Genomic DNA, 18,231 nt, shown 5'->3' with positions numbered 1-18,231 from the left:
GACTCTATGGCTCTGATTGTCACCACACACTTGCAAATGAAGTACATCTGTAGGGGTGTTTGAAAGTTTATGTATTTTGAGTAGAGTCTTCGTCAAAGAGTTTAATTAATTGCTTTGGTGCTCCTGTGTATTACCTGTTATAGATATAACTGTTAAATACATTTCATTAAGGTCAGAAATTGGTGCCCTGATATCGCTCAGGTACATTGTAACAGTAATAAAGACAGCCTACGGCTACTCCATCATAGCTACCGAAGAATCTTTCACATCAAGTATAGAGTTAAAGGATTAACATACTTTTCTCCAAAAATATATTACGCAACGCCTGGACCAGATTGCATCCCCTCGATGCCTAAAGAGACTTGGCTATAATGTAACTCTCGGGAATTGATAGGCTTGTGGAGCGGACCATCTGACTGCGGGCGGATTTCCCGCAGGAGCTAAGCCTCATCGTGATATGCCGTCCCTGATATCGCCCCACACGACTAAACTATATCGGCTAGTTGTCATCCAATTCGTAAGGAAAGAAGGATTAAGTAAGGAGAGAGAGTAATAAATGGTCATATAACTAACCACAATTCTAATACATAGTGAGTGACAACACAACCGCCTCAATGAATGATAACAAAAATCAAAAGCCGGAAGAAAGAGAGTTCACCGACCTCGAAATAATGGTTGGCGGCATCTGTCAAGTCGCCCTGTATGCGTTCGTCGTGGGAATACCATCCATTTTGATTTTCTACTACGGTACAATGTATCTGACAGGCTGATACAAATGTCGTCAAGCTTGGCACACCTATATGTCTTCATAATAGTCCCGCTAGCTGGACTACCAAAGTGCGATCGCCAACCTTTGACCCTAGTACCTGTATATGGACACCGGTATCAATAAATAATCTTCACAGAACATCCAGATCCCCAAAGTCATGTCGAATTCTCGCAGTTTTCATTGAGAGAAGCATGGAGATAACTCAGTCGTAGCTGGTTAGTAGATTCTCAATTGCAGCCTGAAAAGTATTCCAAACTACAGTTGCTATCACTGATTATGAAAAGTTGCATGACCTTTCACCGCTTTATCCCTGTGGCCAGCCCAACTTATTAAGAGAAGAACTAAGCCCCGCAGAAGGCCTTCTAGGGCAAAGCTATCATAATTAGTGCTCAGCAACCTCCGCGAAGCGGAGCTACGGGGGTTTGGGGGCTGGCCCCCAAGTCAATTGAAGCAGTGGAGTATTAAAGGTATCGCTCGATCTATGTCCGAGAATCCTTGATATACCCTTGCAATTGCTTCAACCGTTGTCGCACTTTGCTGATGTAGAGGATCAAATACACGAATGAGTTCTATCGTTTGAATTGCTTTACTAGTAAGACTGGACGTGCCGGTTAGTAGACGAATATGTAAAGTTTGTTACACGAGGTGACAAAATACGGCTCGATGTGATCAGTTTCAACCGGCAGAGGTATTCTCAGTCGCTTCAACAGAACAACCCTGCCCGACTTGCTCAACCTCGGATTCGCTATCCGCGTCAGTCCTGCGACTTCTATCTCATACTTGGGTCCCGATTCACGCTTAGTCACAGTGTAGCTCAATTCACCCTCCTCTTCCTCTTCTTCGCTACCAATGTCATCTATCCCATTCGACTGCTCCGAGACCACCTCAATTAACGGCGATTTGCTCTTTTTTAATATCCCCTGCGGCTTCTTGTCCTCCTTGAGCCGCTGCTCCTGCACCATTTTGGCAATGTCGTCCATTCCGGACGTCAGACTCTCCTGCTTATGCTCCAGGTCCTTCCGCTTGATCACTACTTGCTGGAGCTCTCCCTTTTGGAGCATTTTTGGAAGGGAAAAGTCGCGGTTCAGCTCAGCCCCAGCATTCTCCTCCACCAGCTCAAGGCACGTCTCGATGACAATCAGCCGGAACCCGTTATTCTTCAGCGTCTCTTGCACAACACGCGGATGCATGCAGCAGTCATATACCAGCGACGTGCGGTTCGCCTTGTCGGTGGTCTGCCGCTCCTGTGAGACGACTATCGGGACGATGTAGTCTTCGTCGTTCTGAATCTTCTGGATCATGAGCTCGCCATAGCCGTCTTGGGGCTCGGGAACTGCTGGATCAGTGCATATGTTTATAAACACTTTGGTTCCCTGGTGCTTGCCGCTGACTAGCAGCGTTTTCACCACATAGGCCGGTCGGGGGTCGAGGGTGATCTCGTCGTCAGGGCTCATTATGTGTAGTGGTGATCGGACATCAAACTATCGCAACCGCCGATATACATGCAGGGTACATCGTGAACCAGATATTTAGCACATCAGACGGAAAATACAGATAGGTATGCGCATGGATAGTATAAAATCAATTGGTATTATATTTAATGGATTGTATAATGAATAGATTCTCTACGGGTATGTAATTGGTGACGAGGTAGTAAGATTTAAAGTGATACCAGTAGTCGGTAGGTGTTATTGCCGTAAAAGTGATCGCAATAACTGATAAAAACTATCCGTAGTGTAATACCAGTAGGTAGAATACGTACATACTAAGTCCAACCTACTTCGCACAAGAGGGTATATATATATCATATGTTAGAGGAAATGTAGTCGATTGATTATTGATGAATCTCCGCGTAGCGGGGACGCAGGGGGGGTTTGGGGGGACTAGTCCCCCCTATATACCGAAGGAAGTGTGGTTCAATTGGATTATTGTATAAGAGTAGTTAATTGATAGTTGAATATAGTTTATATGCAGGACTAATGATCGCTTCCGTTGGAATGGATGGAGGGTACATGTCTATTAATTATTTAACCCAGGTCTGGAGAGTGCCCGCAGTCGTGTAAATCATCGCACCAAACCCAAGAACGACCAATGCAATGTCGATGCCTCGCCAGAACACCGACCGAGCACAGGCCTTGAGATGCAAAAGCGGTGGGTAAATGTACACCAGCGGGATGCAGGCAAAGGAACCAATAAGAGAGACGAACCGATCAAGGTCATCAGCACCGCCCCATGCGACAATGGCCGTGAACATGACGAGGAAGAATCGGAAGATGTTCTTCTCCCATTTGACCCTCTTGGAGTACTTGCCTGACCGCACAAACATGCCATTCTCGAGGATTCGAATCGCCGGGAACAGCTGCAACGGAGTCGACAGAAGAATAGCCAGCGAGTAGAGCAGCTGGATGCCATTTACAAACGCAGAGTCCTGGGGCAAGTTGAGGATAACTACAGTCTTGACCTCAGAGCCAAACGCCGCATAGGAAAGAGCGCCCATCGACACAAAGATAATGGTAATGCCAATCATAACGCCACCCATGACAGTCGTGAACTGGCTTGGCCTCTTCATAGACTCCTGAATCGGTATAATGAGCCCAATGCCCTCAAAAGTGAAGATAGCAGTACCAATGAACAGAGTGAAGGACCGCTTGTTGAACATGACAATATCGGCGACGCCATTGGCAATGAGAGTCCGGCTGTCCCAGTAGTACAGATAAACCAGCCCGAGCAGGATGAAGAAGTCAGCAATGAGTGCTGTACCCGAGAGCTTGGCAATGTCCCGAATCATAGCTAGCGGAGCGAAAATGAGCAACTGGAGGGCGATCATAGCCTCGATGGATACGTCTCGCTTCATGACCGCCAGAACTAGCGCCTGGAGGTTCTCGGACGTGAACACAATGTAAGCCGCCGCGAAACCAATCTGCGACAGCACAATGGACGCCAGAATGATCTGGCGCATCTTGGGGCCGTAGAGGGCTCCACCTACGTCACCGAAACTGTTCACGCCGCTGGCATCCTTTGCGTTAATCAACAGAATGAAGCAGAAATAGCTAATCAGCGACACAGCGGCCAACACCAACGATGAGAAAAGCATACCACCGTTGTAGAAAGCCTTGGGGAGGAATAGCACACCAGTTCCAACAAAACTCTTGAGCATAAGCATAACAGCCTTGGTTGCAGTCGCCTCCTTCTGCGAAGGGCGGGTCGACTTCCGTCGTCGATAGGAAGGTCTTCTCAGCAATGCAGTCCTCTCATCAGCACCTTCTGGATACTCTCCCTCTACTCCTTCCTCCTCCTCCTCTTCTTCCTCTTCCAGATCTTCACCAGCAAAGTGGCCGTAGATACTCAAGAACTCAATGAAGTTTCGCGTCAGGAACGCTGGGTGGCCCTCGGTCTGTCTCTCCGGATCCTGGATCACCTTATTAACGATGAAATTGCGCCTGAACCCGCCTGGAGCCTTGATGTTCTTGATGTCTATTGGCTCGTTATTCGGGCCTTTGGGCAGAGGTCGAGGCATGTCGAAGGACCGCGACCGACCTCGCTTCGTCGAAGCTTCTCCCTCCTCGTGTTCTCTACGCCAGTTGTACAGCTGTCGCGTAATATCGCCGCCTTGCAGCTTGAGCGAGGCGAACTTGTCGTCCACGGCCTGCGAGTCGGACCCGGTTGCGTCGTTCACGAGATGCCGCCCGACAACCTTTACAACTTCAGGGGCCGGGTTGTCTATGTCCATCGAACGCACCGATACGGCCGAGGAGTCATTGAAGAGCTGCTGCGGCGACTGCGCAAACGATGACACGCTTGGGCTGTCTCTGCGCTTGAGCTTCGAGTCAGCATACGACGAAGACAGAGCCGGCGTGTTGTCTATGTTCTCATCGCTCGGCAAATCGTCAACAACAGCCTGCTCATCTTCGTTTAACGCAGTCCGTGAGGGCGAGAGGCCCCGGGCCATATACTGGCCCATCGAGGACACTGGCGACCCCAGCCTTACAGAGGCCTGGCGGAATGGCGAGGCGGATCGGAGCGATCCAGCAGACCGAGGCGCCGAGAATCCGCTTTCGTATTCGTCCTGGTGGACTGAGCTATTTGGAGAACTCATCTTTTACATCTACTTAGTTAAAAGTCGAATGTTATGTCGTTCTTAGAGTGGGGGGGACGGATGTGGGTTTGGTCGGAGTCCTCCTCCCCCTTTAACACCGTACGGCGTTCCTGCAAGGCGTTATCTGGCCATTGCCGTGCTATGTATTATCGCTATTTTACTTGATAAGTAGTAAAACGTCACCTGTATGCTGTAGGAATGCCTTGGTGGCTCCTTCTCCACTGGCCCTTTGGGGGTGGAGTGCGGAAACCCTAAGATGAGCCGCACGAGCCGCACGCGGGAATGCGGCTCGAGCTCAATAGGCTACGCAAAGCGAAGGACTCGTAGATCTCCGCATAGCGGAGACCAGGAGCGGTTTGGGGGACTAATCCCCCATTATTACTAACAGTGGAGTGTTCGAGGGCCAGCCCTCGAGCTCCCGTAGCTGGGGGCCAGCCCCCAGACCCCCGTATCTTCACCATGTACGCAACGACAGGTTACAACGTATCGAGATCTTCGTTACACCGTGATAAACTCCCAACCTCTGCCGGTACAGTAACACACGTAACAGAATACCTCGTTAAAATCCATTACAGTACCAGGTACTTCATTCGAGGACAAGCCCTCGTGTTCCCCTGTCACCTGTGCGGACGGTACCACTGCAATTGGGTACACTATTGGTACAACAATTGGTATTCGAGGGCCAGCCATCGAGCTCCCGTGGCTCCACCTTTTGCCGAGGTTGGTTGCTATTAATGGACCAAATTGTCTCGACTAGGTACGTAATCCATACATCTAAACGGTTTGTGACCCATATCTGCAATCTTACCTTTACACTACATGTCGTACTTGGGTAACTATGGTAATTCTAGATCGAGCTCAGGAGAGGATGTCTATACCAGGGTTTCGGATGAGATGGTCTATACCAGGATTTCGGATGAGATGGTCTATACCAGAGTTATGGATGAGCTGGCTTTGTGTGTCTTGTACAAGAAGACACCATTGAGGGCCAAATAGCGCCTTTCGCGTAAGCGCAAAGCCCAGGGAATTGAAAGAAACTGGCCAATATTATTACCTAGAGGCCTTATTGACCACTGAATGACCGCGGCTTAGCGCAATATGTGCCGCGGTGTTGAAGTGCGGCGCGTGAGGCTCAAAATCACGTGGTGCGATTACGTAACCAAATATGGTTCGGCTGAGGTAAGCAGGATAAGCAGGGGATCGCTAATTCAGCGTGCATTAGTGAAATTTTTTATCAGATCAGTTGCGAACCAGAGTTATAACCCATATAGAGCAAGAATGGCCCCGCGGAAGTGGATCGATAAGAAGAAGGCCGACACGTATGTGTTGGTCCACAGATCACAGGAGGATGCGCGGTACAACGATACCGACGCACCAGACCGGGTCCTGGTAAAAGTGGACAATCTCAACGATGCCGACAAGAAGGCGGAGCGAAGGAACAAGCATGGCCCGACGACGGGCGGCAAAGTGCTGACGGCGGCCGATCTCGAGCAGTCGAGCGTGCTGCAGGGTCGTCGAGAAAACGAAGGTGAGGCGGCCCTGTATGGCATCACGTATGACGATTCCAAGTACGACTATATGCAGCATTTGAAGCCCATCGGCTCTGATCCGAACGCTATCTTCATTGCGCGGAAGGATCTCGAGAAGCCAGCCGCTAAAAAGGGTGGTAGTTTCCTTAAAGATGGCGTTGCGCTGCCTGAGGATGTGCTGCCAAGTCAGGAGAAGCGTAAGCTCACATACCAGGACCAGCAGAACATCCCAGATCAAATTGCCGGTCTGCAGCCAGACATGCCAGAGGAACTGAGGGAGACCCTTGAAGCTCTAGATGATGAGGCATACGTGGATAATGTTGAGGATGATGATTTGTTTTCTGAGCTTGTTAAGGGCGGAGAGGTAGAGGAGGACGAGTGGGACGAATTTGATCCGGACAATTACTACGAGGATGAATTGGACGGATATGATTCTGACGACACGGTAAAAGGCGCCTCTGGCCGGAAGATGCCTCCACGATCGGTTATACAGCCAAAGGAAGGCGAGGAAGAGTGGGAGACTGCGTTCCGTCAGTTCAAGCTGGACGAGGCACGAAAAGGCAGAGCTGATGATAGCGACGACGAGTTTGCAAGCGAGGCTGGCGACGGGCTTGGACCTATGAGCGTAGTCACTTCGGCCACGCGAATGACCAAGGGTGGTCGAAAGAAGCGACGTGGCGGAGCCAACACCGAGCTCACTGGGTTCTCCATGTCGAGTAGTGCATTGTTCAGAAATAAGGGTCTGCAGTTCCTTGACGACAAGTTCGAGCAGATGTCCAAGAAGTTCGAGGAGGAGTCTGACGAGGAGGAGTACCAGGAGTTTGACATGAAGAACCAGCGACCAGACTTTGAGGCTGCACTAGACGACTTCCTGGACAATTACGTGGTCGAGGGCAAGAAAATGTTCAAGAAGCACTAACGACATGTTTTGATGGTTTTTTAATGGTTATAGATATTTATGTTCACCTTTCTGATTCGCACAAATCGGGTTTGGGGGCAGAGCCCCCAACTACAGGAGCTCGAGGGCTGGCCCTCGAATACACACTCCTAGTGCCAATGGGGGGACCTGGTCCCCCCAAGCCCCCCTGGGGCTTCGCTGTGCGGAGTTCAGAGGTGTCCAGTAATCTAGCAAACTACGATTACACGCTTCCTACTGTACTAGCAATGAGGAAACAATCGTATAATTCTGTAACAAAAAAAAGGAGGAGGTTTCTAACAAAAAAAATGTTGTAACAAACTCCCAACACTGGAATTAAATTTGTTACAGATCCAGCAACAGGTCTGTTACAGCAGTGCAAAATTTACTACAGTTACTTCAAACAATCCAGCATACCCACGAGGAATAAACATATTTGTACAATCCATAACGCTTTTACAAGGGATCAAGAAATGCCGGGATTTTGTGACCGATATTACGGTAGTGATTTGTGTGGCTATTCTCATTCCGTATCGGTGGATTGTGAAATTTCAAGTCAGCCGTGCGGCTTAAAAATTTTTATCTGCACCACTCATCCTGGAACATCACCAACGATCTATCGAGATTATCACCAACATCTATTGAGATTATCACCAACGATCTATCGATATTATCAGCAAAGATGGTGTCGCTAAGAGATCAGCTTGCAGAGCTGGAAGATCCTCAGCCAGTCGGTAAGTTATTTACTACTAACTCCAGATTATTGCTAACCATTTATAGACTTTGATCCAGAAGATGCCGAGCGAATGAACGCTAGCTCGGATGATGAATTTGAAGAGAATGACGACGAGAAGGCGAGAGAACATTATGTTAAAGTGGGCAAGAGCAAGCTCCGAGATGACGGCATTTCGGTGGACGAGACCAAGTATAGAGGCAAACGAGTCGACCGACGTGCTCTTTTCGATAATGATCTGAGTGAGGACGAGGAGGAAGAAAGCGATTCAGATGCAGTTAACGGTCTGATAGATGATGAAGCCGAAGAGGAAAGCGAAGATGAAGAAGAAGACAGTGAGGAGGAGGAAAGCGAAGAGGAGAGTGAAGAAGAGGACCTTGAAAATGGAATGACTGCATCTGAAGAAGAAGTGGATGATGATGAAGATGATGAAGAAGAGAGCGAGAGTAATGGGCCCGAATTGAGTAAACTGCTGGGTCAGGAGAAAAAGAAGATTGTAAGCCGGCTGTCTGAAACTGCTAGAGCTGATGCGGAGAAAGGTGCCGCTGTTCAGAAGCAGATGGACATCTACGAAGGGCTGCTGGACATGCGAATCGGTCTGCAAAAAGCATTGGGGGCATCTAATCTCCTTCCACTGGACAAGGCGTCGGCCAAGGAGTTCATCACCGACGAGACGCCCGATCTGCGCCAGGACGCTCTCGGCAGTCTCTACGATTTTATTGACCGTCTAAGCGATGTCCGTGTAAAGCTGATGCAGGTGGACAATATCGCTGTGCCAGAAAAGCTTTCGAAAAAGCGCAATCTCGAGGAAGCCTTTGGCAACGTTAGTGCATTAGACGAGACTCTTTCCAAGTACCGAGAGTCCGTTCTCGATAAGTGGTCGCGCAAGATCCAGGCGTCTTCAGGAGCCACCGCGCTGCAAAGTAGCAAGTTCAAGTCCCTCAACCAGACGGCAGCTGTCCAAGTGGGCACTATTCTGGCAGATATGGATCGTCTCATCAAACGAACGCGACTCAATCGGTCAAACTACAAGATTCTGGGTCTGGAAGAAGAAGAATCTGAGGTGAAGCAAAAGGTCGATACCCAGGAGGAGACGTATATCTTTGATGACACTGATTTCTACAGAATGCAGCTCAAGGAACTGGTCGACAAGCGCATGGCAGACAACTCTTCGGGCCAGAGTGCCAATGTCAAGTGGACTGTGGCCAAGACCAAGACCAAAAAGGTAGTGGACACCAAGGCATCCAAGGGCCGAAAACTGAGATACCACGTCCAGGAAATGGTCCAAGGCTTTGCGGCTCCGAACAACAATGCATTTACGTGGAACGACGACCAGCGGGACGATCTGTTTGCATCACTGTTTGGCCAGCAAGTCCGCGTCGACGAGGAGTCGGAGCATGAGTCTGAAGACGAGATCGTCGCCGATACCGGCTTCCAAGTCTTTGCTTAGACATCCCTCAATAGATTGGTATCACTACCTACATAGAAATCTGACAATGTTTCATGAAATAGACGCTCGGGACGACGACTCAGGGGCATGATTCCGAACATGGGTCTTTCCAGCCGGCGGCTTGCCCGTCTTTCTTTAGAATTACGCAATTGTCGTACGATCTTGTCCCCTCGGAACAATAGACTGGAACAACCTAATGAAATTTCACCATAGTTATACACAGTAGGACTGCTTAGAGGGTTCGTACATTCGAGGGCCAATCCTAGAGGTCCACGTAATGGAGAATGACGCAATTGTTCAAGCTGGTACAGCCTAATGAAATTTTATCGTAGCTAGCTACATTAGCACTGCTTAGACTGTCGGTGTACCGGTATCGAGGGCCAGCCCTCGAGCTCCTGTAGCTCCGCTACGCAGATGTTGGCACCGCGTAACAAATCTCTCTACCTCCCTCATTACAGCGTCGTTACAGCTATGTTACAGTTACACTACCCTCTTGGCTAGCTAATTAATTACCGGTAACGATAAGCTTTTAATATTTCATAACTTTTAGACGCAACTAATTGAACAGAAATTAGACTTCGTGCATATTTAGCCTCGCTTAATCAACAAAGGACGTCGCCTACCAACGTTGCCGCCAAAGTCGTGTCGATTCGCCATCATTGCACAGAATGTCATATGTCGCCTCGGATTAACCGACCGGCGTTGAGTCGCGATGTCGCAATACGATGTACCCGTTGAATGCGTCTCGGTACGCTTGGCGATGATCATGACCGAAACAAGCGGCAGACGCCCACCTTTCGTACGTAAACTAAAACTACACCATCAAGGATGATGGAAAACGCTAAAATGAAAATAAAAATGGCTGGATTTTGCTGGCCTTTAGGGGGGACTCCTTGAACCTTGCTTCGGTTGCGGAAAGCAATAACGTTTCACTTTTCTCCGGGTGGTACGAGCGGTCAAAGAAATAGGGGAACCGACAGTGGAGAGCGATTATTACAGCCGTAGCGGCTCCTGCGCATGCCTGTCTTTGCTTAATGTGTTATTCGTGTCTATAATACGAAGACATTGTGTACTGATAGACCTGCAGCGCTGTGCAGCAACGGCACGAGGGGATTCAAGCAATCATACTTGCAATCAATTTTAATCTCTGCGTAGTCGTTTGCCCTTGGCGGTCTAGTTCTTCTTATTAAACAATATAAATAGTTCCCATGGGGTCCCCCTCCCTGGATGGAACCTAACTATTCGGCCAATTATTCGGACTCTGTGCCTCTGTTAAGTACCAGTTCCATGACTGCCAACGAGCTGAACGAAACCAGCGTGGAAACAGTCCACGATACTGGCGTGCGGGATGGAGAAGCCAAGGACACACAGGCTGAGGTGTCGAATAACCCTCTGGACTCGGTCAGCGAGTCTGACGAGTCGACCGATAAGCTTTACGGAGATGAGTTTGATCCGGTTTACATTGCAAAGGCAAAGGTCATCAGCGATGCCATCTCTGAGATCGGAATGGGTAGGTACCAATGGGTCCTGTTCGTCGTGGCCGGGTTTGGCTGGATGGCGGACAATATGTGGCCCATTGTGACCTCGCTTATTCTGCCCCAGATCGCGCTGGAGTTTCTGCCCACTGGGAGCACCAACGGGCCGTATTTGACCCTGGCGCAGAATCTCGGGCTTTTGGCCGGGGCTGTCTTCTGGTCGTTCAGTTCGGACATCATTGGCCGACGATGGGCGTTCAATTTGACTTTCTTGATTAGCGGAGTGTGGGGCATCATTGCTGGCTCCGCGCCCAATTTCGCGGCCATTGGCATCTTTGCCTCGTTTTGGAGCTTTGGCGTCGGTGGTAATCTGCCGGTGGACTCTGCTATCTTTCTCGAAGTGCTCCCACAGAGCCATCAGTATTTATTGACCATTATGTCTGTGTGGTGGGCATTTGGACAGCTTCTGACGACTTTGGTTGCTTGGGGGCTCCTGGGCAATTACTCATGCCAGCGGGATGAGGTTTGCACAAAAGAGAACAATATGGGATGGAGGTACCTCTGCTTCACCATTGGAGGTATCTCGATTATGTGCTGGGCCAGCCGATTCCTAATGTTCACGCTGCATGAGTCTCCCAAGTTCTACGTCAGCCGGGGTCGAGACGATCTCGCTGTTGAGGTGGTGCACAAGATTGCCGCGTTCAATCGCAGGGAGAGCACCCTTTCGTTGGAACAGTTGCAGGAGGTCGACCGACTCCATGGTAATGAGGAGGAGACACACGACGTTTCTGCTGCAGGAGTGGCCAAAGAAAAGCTTGAGAAGTACAATTTCTCGCACCTACGTGAAGTGTTTGGCACTAGGAAGCTGGCATATTCGTCGTCGCTCGTTATATTTGTGTGGGCTTTAATTGGTGTCGCTTTCCCGCTCTACAATGCGTTCCTGCCTTACTATCTATCGACTCGAGGATCTGCCGGCGATTCACAGTCTACCGATATTACCTATCGAAACACTTTGATTATTGCTGCCATTGGCGTTCCTGGAGCTTTGCTGGCTGGTGTTCTGGTCGAGTTACGCATTGGCCGCAAAGGAGCCATTGCCCTGTCGACTATACTTACCGGAGTGTTCCTGTTTGGGTCGACGACGGCCAAGACGTCGGATGCGCTGCTCGGCTGGAATTGCATGTTTAGTTTCTTCTCCAACATCATGTATGGTGTGTTGTACGCTTACACTCCTGAGATCTTCCCTGCCCGGGTTCGAGGTACTGCCGTGGGGCTGGCTGCCTCAGCGAATCGAGTGCTGGGTGTGTTTGCCCCGATCATTGCCAAGTTTGCCAATTTGACGACCTCTGTTCCCATTTTTGTCTCTGGGGCTATGTTCCTTGCGGCAGGAGTAGTGGTTCTGTTGTTCCCGTACGAGCCTCGTGGCAAGGCCAGTTTGTAATGGTCGGGTATCACATGGACTTTCAACTACCGTCACTATGGACTTTCAGCTAATGATGATGTACTCTGTTTAATTAATTTTAGAAGCATTATTAACATTGATTATTCTTATTTTTCACAGTTGAAGCGCTTATAAGTGGTCAGATTAGGACAGTTCGATTTGGTAGTGACGATGTACTAAGTACCGTTAAATTGTAGAAGCATTATCAAGATTGATAACAAATTGCAATCTCTTTCGCAAATTAATTGTTTATTCTTGTTGAATATGGTTGTAGCGGTTATAAACCGTAAGATAAGATTCAGCCCGACTTGCAATGACGATGTGATTTGATGTTTAAGTAACCTTTACAAGCATTGTTAACAATAGATCACAGTATCTTTCGCCAATTAATTGATATATCTTTATTAAATATTTTCTATGGTTAAACTGGTCGAAGTGGTCATAAATGGTAAGATATGATGGTCCAGTCCGATTTGGCGTGTCGCGTCGCGGTCCCCGTTAAATGAACTTCCCAAATCAATTTTACGCGTATCGGGCGTCGAGATGTATGGCGATTTGGCGAATAAACTGATCCAAGATGCTCGGAGGACACAGAACCTAGAGAGCTTACCACTATACCAAGAGGAGCTAGTGCGGGCAATAGCCCGGGAAACTCGAGAGCTGCACCGCGAGACGGAGCGAATACGGGACTCTTTTGAAGACGAAGAGCTGGCGACTCAAGACAGAAAGACGTCGTGTGCTTTGTTTGTGCTACATCTATGCATGAGAAGAAATAAGCGGTGTCTTCTGGCTTATCAACGATTAAGAGCAGAGAAGATGGTGGAGATGGTGTGGAACGAACAAGTGGATCAGGATAACGAGGCGGTTTCGAACCTGAGCCCCAACGAACAGGAATATTTGCATAAGTACTCGGATCTGCTTGTTGATTACAAAGGCGAGTGGACCGACATTGATTTGACCGGCAGCGTTGAGCCACCCAGGGATTTGTTTGTCGATGTCCGGGTGCTCAAAGACGCAGGCGAGATCCAGACGGAATACGGCGTGTTCAATCTAACCAAGAACAGCCAATTCTTTGTCCGTCAGGCGGACGTCCAAAGACTCATCCAGCAGGGCTACCTACAGAAGCTCTAACCTCCCTCCGCGCAGCGGAGCTACGGGGTCTGGGGCTGGCCCCAGGTAACCGCTCCGTATCTACCAAAAGCACCCATTTTGTACTATAGAATCCACATACTGACTTCAAGTTCTTTGGGGGCCAGCCCCCAAACCCCCGTAGCTCCGCTTCGCGGAGGGCTCGTGGACTCTTCTGCTGGGAACAGCCGCGCAATCCGCTTTGTAACAGCCGTACCTAGGGCATTTGCAACAGCATCCCAATTCAAAAAAGAAGGCACCCATTGAATAACGTATTGGCAAAATATATGCATTTTTCAATTTAATAAAGGCGCTTACTTATACAGAATTGATATTGAAGACTGGTTCCTGGCCCCCAGATCCCCCCGTAGCTCCACTCCGCGGAGGAGCTCGCAGTCCTTCGTAGGGGTAGGTTACAGCCGTACATTGGGTCCTCGCAACAGCAGCTACGCTTCCCCAGTACACAGTAGTAGCGCACGATTGAGTAACGCATTGGCTATTGCAAGCATGACTACTTGGTACACCACCATACATGGCTCTGAAGAAGAGTTTCTAATATAAAGTTTTGGTTCAATTGTGTACTCCTAACTAGGTACACTGTAGTGGAATTACCTCCGCGCAGCGGAGCCCCAGGGGGGTTTGGGGGGACTGGTCCCCCCAATTGCTACCACTAGGAGAGTGTATCCGCAGAACAGTTGAAGCTATCCGCGTAGCGGAGCCTCTGGGGATTACTACTGGGAAGAGCGATAAATCAACCTTCGAGTATCGGTCTAGCTAAGCTTGGGGTTCCATGGAAGGTTTAAGGTGATGTGGGGCGCGCGTTGGGAGAAGTGGCGATTTATTCGCCACGCGGAGCCCAAACGACGAGACGACGACAACAGCTCCCCATTACCCATTGACATCCATCGAGATATAACAAGCCCAGTGAACAATGCCACCAAAAGCGGACTGGGAGAAGTACCAGAAGCCGGCAGACGACGAAGAGAAGTCCGAGGAGAATGTCGTACCTCTGTCCGAAGGGGACATTGAGGTGCTCAAGACATACGGCGTGGCGCCCTACGGAGCAGCATTGAAGAAGATCGACAAGGACATCAAGGATATACAGACGCGGATAAACGAGAAGATCGGGATCAAGGAGTCGGACACGGGTCTGGCAGCTCCGCATTTGTGGGATCTCATGGCGGATAAGCAGACGATTGCCCAGGACCAGCCGCTGCAAGTGGCGCGGTGTACCAAGATCATCCAGAGCGAGGACAACCCGGACAAGTCCAAGTACGTCATCAACGTGAAGCAGATTGCCAAGTTCGTTGTAAGCCTCGGCGAGCGTGTTAGTCCGACCGACATTGAGGAGGGTATGCGCGTTGGTGTTGAGCGTAACAAGTACCAGATCATGCTGCCTCTGCCGCCGCGAATTGACCCGACTGTCACTATGATGACGGTCGAGGACAAGCCTGATGTTACCTACGGAGATGTGGGCGGTTGTAAGGACCAGATTGATAAGCTGAGAGAAGTCGTAGAGCTGCCACTGCTGTCGCCAGAGCGCTTTGTCAGCCTGGGCATTGATCCACCTAAGGGCATTCTTCTGTACGGCCCACCGGGTACCGGTAAAACGCTGTGCGCCCGAGCGGTGGCTAACCGAACCGACGCGACTTTCATCCGTGTCATTGGGTCGGAATTGGTGCAGAAGTACGTTGGCGAGGGCGCGCGGATGGTGCGAGAGCTGTTTGAAATGGCACGTACCAAGAAGGCATGCATTATTTTCTTCGATGAAGTCGACGCGATTGGTGGGGCCCGGTTCGACGACGGTGCCGGTGGCGATAATGAAGTCCAGCGAACCATGTTGGAACTCATTACCCAGCTCGACGGTTTCGATCCGCGAGGCAACATCAAGGTTATGTTTGCTACTAACAGGCCCAACACGCTGGACCCAGCGCTGCTGCGTCCGGGACGAATCGACCGTAAGGTCGAGTTCAGCCTGCCCGATGTTGAGGGCCGAACAAACATCTTCCGAATCCACTCCAAGTCCATGTCGGTCGACCGCGACATTCGATGGGAACTCATTGCCCGGCTGTGTCCAAATAGTACTGGTGCAGAACTGAGGTCTGTGTGTACCGAGGCGGGCATGTTTGCCATTCGAGCCCGCCGCAAGGTGGCCACCGAGAAGGACTTTTTGGCTGCCGTCGAAAAGGTCATCAAGGGCAACCTCAAGTTCTCCAGTACCTCCGAGTACATGCAGTACAACTAGACCAAATATTATTATTCGTATTTTTCACTCCACCCCCACCACTACTGCTTCCTTACATATTGTAGTCAAGTGCGGCTCAAGCCGCACCACACGAGCCGTACTGAGCCGCATGTATGTCTCATGTTACACGATGGTATCATTGGGGGACCAGTCCCCAAACCCCCCTGGGGCTCCGCTGCGCGGAGGTTAAGAGCCGAGTCAGACGGGGGTTTGGGGGCAGAGCCCCCAACTACGGGAGCTCGAGGGCTGGCCCTCGAATACACACACTGCCAGTACGCAATGGGGAGACCAGTCCCCCAAAACTGGGGCTCTGCTTCGTGGAGATTAAAAAATGCATTTAGAAATCATTAGTCGTCAATAGAAGCGCTTTTACCACCAAGTGACCAAGCCCATACCGTCAGTCTGGCAAGACCCGACAATTGCGTAGGGAGGAGCCTGCTTGGGCTGATCTTCAGTGGCACCTGGCTTCGCAGGATGCTGCTCTGTGAATATCTCCTGTTCTACCCGGAACCGAATCTTCTCGTTAACGTCCAAATACAGCTTATCGTCTCCCAGCTTCCAAATCCACGCCTGCTCGCTCGGAATACTACAAATATTAGCAAACCGCATCACCACCAAAGCGATATATCACTTACAAATGACAATCCTCGAAAAGCATTGACTTCGGAATGTGTATATCATTAAAGAATTCCATTTTAACTACGCAGTTAGCATCATATCTCAACCAATTAAACAAAACGTACCATTAATGCCCTGATCGGTACAGGATGAGATCCACCCTACGAGCACCTCGCCGATAAACGGGCGGAAAACAACCAGTCTGAAAACGCACTTGACGTATGCCGCGCCGTCTCCTGGCCGGATCATACCGTCCTCGATCTTCTCTATGTCGTGGACGCAGACGCACAGGCCCGTGTTATGGAGCACCTTGTTGGCGTATTTGGAGTTGATTGCATCCTCCAGAGCATCATGCGTCGGCCGCGAAAACGAAGTCGGCTGTAGCGGTATAATATCTGATATCTTCGTTAGTACATACATCTTCTATCCGCCTGTCGCCAGTTATCTTGAAGTGATCCATCGCATATATCGAATTTTTCAAATTTCAATCTACTTAACTACTTAACTTGACCGCTTATCACCAACCACCACCCTACATCACGACCCCGTTAGAACGGCTAGCGAATGCAGAGCATACCTGGGGCTCTGCCCCAGACCCCGTAGTTAGGGGGCTCTGCCCCCTAAAACCCCCCCATTCCTGGGATCAATTGGTAGACAGAAGGGAAGAGGGGGTTTGGGGGGACCCCCCAACTACGGGGTCTGGGGCAGAGCCCCAGGTTGTTGAGGGAATATATTCAAAGCGAATGAGAACTCCGATATAAGGCTATAATGTATAAAAGGCTGTATTATCGTGGATCGGAGGTTCGGTGGAGAGGATGCGGGTGTGGTCGTAGTTATTCCGAGTCGCCGAGCGGTGGAAGGGAGAAATGCGCGCGACGTGATTGGTCAATGCGGCCCCATCGCATGCTCTCCAGTTTTTCCCAGTCGGCCGAACATCTCACCACAGGGTTTCGACAGATTTTTTTCGTTTCCTTTCCACCCCACACACGAACACAAGATGCTTCGAAGTATTCAGAGATCGGGTTTGGTATGGTGTTTTATTTTGGGGAGTGGTGAATTGAGCTGACGAGTGTAGCGGACGCGAGCTTTCCACACGACCAGAACGGTCTCCAAGGTTATTGCCAACGACGTAAGTGTGCCGTACGTGAAGGAGTGATTCGGGGGTTAACGGATTTTAGCATGTGCGAGGAACTGAGGCAAACAAGCATATCAGCTCCAAGTACCCAGTGATTGTAAGTGTTGATATTTCACTATTGGACCACTATTGGTCGTTCGATAATGTTATTGTTCGGTTGATATCGGGCTACTATTGGTTGGACGATATTGGTTAATATTGTTTGGTCGATATTGATTGTTCGGTATTGCGGGTTCGATATTTGATATTGTTCGCTCGATATTGATTATTTTTGCTCGATATTGATTAATATTGATTGGACGATATTGATTAATATTGATTGATATTGATTAACATTGATTGGACGATATTGATTAATATTGATTGGATGATATTGGTTAATATTGATTGGACGATATTGATAACTCAGTATTATTCGGTCGATATTACTATTTGTTGGACGATATTGATTATTCAGTATTGGTCATTCGATATTGATTAATGTTGGTCGATGTTGATTAGTATTGGTCCTTCCATACTGATTAGTGTTGGTACTTCGATACTGATTAGTATTGGTCGTTTGATATTGATTGATATTGATTGATATTGATTGATATTGATTGATATTGATTGATATTGATTGATATTGATTGATATTGATTGATATTGATTGATATTGATTGATATTGATTGATATTGATTGATATTGATTGATAT

The 18,231-nt window shown here is 49.2% G+C and overlaps 10 protein-coding genes across 10 annotated transcripts in view; 7 read left to right on the top strand and 3 right to left on the bottom strand.

Annotated features, from left to right (window-relative positions):
• Positions 1 to 457: 457 nt before the first annotated feature.
• TRVA0_024S01354 (uncharacterized protein) lies at positions 458 to 770 on the top strand (the record flags this gene model as incomplete). The annotated part of the gene is made up of 2 exons (XM_076685388.1): positions 458 to 536; positions 592 to 770. The coding sequence occupies 2 exons, from the start codon at positions 458 to 460 to the stop codon at positions 768 to 770; spliced, it is 258 nt and encodes an 85-aa protein (XP_076540394.1).
• Positions 771 to 1,380: 610 nt separating this feature from the next.
• PIH1 (Pih1p) lies at positions 1,381 to 2,223 on the bottom strand (the record flags this gene model as incomplete). Its single annotated transcript, XM_076685387.1, has 1 exon — positions 1,381 to 2,223. One exon carries the CDS (start codon positions 2,221 to 2,223, stop codon positions 1,381 to 1,383), a length of 843 nt encoding a protein of 280 aa, XP_076540393.1.
• Positions 2,224 to 2,792: 569 nt separating this feature from the next.
• Positions 2,793 to 4,730, bottom strand: AVT3 (Avt3p; the record flags this gene model as incomplete). Its single annotated transcript, XM_076685386.1, has 1 exon — positions 2,793 to 4,730. One exon carries the CDS (start codon positions 4,728 to 4,730, stop codon positions 2,793 to 2,795), a length of 1,938 nt encoding a protein of 645 aa, XP_076540392.1.
• Positions 4,731 to 6,143: 1,413 nt separating this feature from the next.
• On the top strand, positions 6,144 to 7,313 carry LTV1 (ribosome biogenesis protein LTV1; the record flags this gene model as incomplete). Its single annotated transcript, XM_076685385.1, has 1 exon — positions 6,144 to 7,313. The coding sequence occupies one exon, from the start codon at positions 6,144 to 6,146 to the stop codon at positions 7,311 to 7,313; it is 1,170 nt and encodes a 389-aa protein (XP_076540391.1).
• A 679-nt stretch (positions 7,314 to 7,992) lies between these two features.
• Positions 7,993 to 9,493, top strand: BFR2 (AATF family protein; the record flags this gene model as incomplete). Its single annotated transcript, XM_076685384.1, has 2 exons — positions 7,993 to 8,044; positions 8,091 to 9,493. The coding sequence occupies 2 exons, from the start codon at positions 7,993 to 7,995 to the stop codon at positions 9,491 to 9,493; spliced, it is 1,455 nt and encodes a 484-aa protein (XP_076540390.1).
• Positions 9,494 to 10,720: 1,227 nt separating this feature from the next.
• TRVA0_024S01244 (MFS transporter) lies at positions 10,721 to 12,409 on the top strand (the record flags this gene model as incomplete). The annotated part of the gene is made up of 1 exon (XM_076685383.1): positions 10,721 to 12,409. One exon carries the CDS (start codon positions 10,721 to 10,723, stop codon positions 12,407 to 12,409), a length of 1,689 nt encoding a protein of 562 aa, XP_076540389.1.
• A 543-nt stretch (positions 12,410 to 12,952) lies between these two features.
• PSF1 (DNA replication protein PSF1) lies at positions 12,953 to 13,540 on the top strand (the record flags this gene model as incomplete). The annotated part of the gene is made up of 1 exon (XM_076685382.1): positions 12,953 to 13,540. One exon carries the CDS (start codon positions 12,953 to 12,955, stop codon positions 13,538 to 13,540), a length of 588 nt encoding a protein of 195 aa, XP_076540388.1.
• A 928-nt stretch (positions 13,541 to 14,468) lies between these two features.
• On the top strand, positions 14,469 to 15,782 carry RPT1 (proteasome regulatory particle base subunit RPT1; the record flags this gene model as incomplete). Its single annotated transcript, XM_076685381.1, has 1 exon — positions 14,469 to 15,782. One exon carries the CDS (start codon positions 14,469 to 14,471, stop codon positions 15,780 to 15,782), a length of 1,314 nt encoding a protein of 437 aa, XP_076540387.1.
• A 369-nt stretch (positions 15,783 to 16,151) lies between these two features.
• RPC25 (DNA-directed RNA polymerase III subunit RPC25) lies at positions 16,152 to 16,820 on the bottom strand (the record flags this gene model as incomplete). The annotated part of the gene is made up of 3 exons (XM_076685380.1): positions 16,152 to 16,368; positions 16,418 to 16,481; positions 16,526 to 16,820. The coding sequence occupies 3 exons, from the start codon at positions 16,818 to 16,820 to the stop codon at positions 16,152 to 16,154; spliced, it is 576 nt and encodes a 191-aa protein (XP_076540386.1).
• Positions 16,821 to 17,397: 577 nt separating this feature from the next.
• Positions 17,398 to 18,231, top strand: part of SDH1 (succinate dehydrogenase flavoprotein subunit SDH1) — a gene marked incomplete at both ends in the record, with an annotated part of 2,821 nt that continues 1,987 nt past the window's right edge. Inside the window, 3 exons of the mRNA XM_076685379.1 lie at positions 17,398 to 17,427; positions 17,476 to 17,529; positions 17,579 to 17,632. Coding sequence (XP_076540385.1) covers positions 17,398 to 17,427; positions 17,476 to 17,529; positions 17,579 to 17,632 — 138 coding nt within the window. The remainder of the gene's footprint in view (positions 17,428 to 17,475; positions 17,530 to 17,578; positions 17,633 to 18,231) is intronic.

This window comes from Trichomonascus vanleenenianus (assembly GCF_965637985.1).
Source record: "Trichomonascus vanleenenianus strain CLIB 3782 genome assembly, contig: TRVA0_024S, whole genome shotgun sequence".
In the NCBI taxonomy this organism is placed as follows: Eukaryota; Fungi; Ascomycota; class Dipodascomycetes; order Dipodascales; family Trichomonascaceae; genus Blastobotrys; species Blastobotrys vanleenenianus.
Note: the sequence above shows the minus strand (reverse complement) of the source record. Positions and strands in the feature narration are given on the sequence as shown.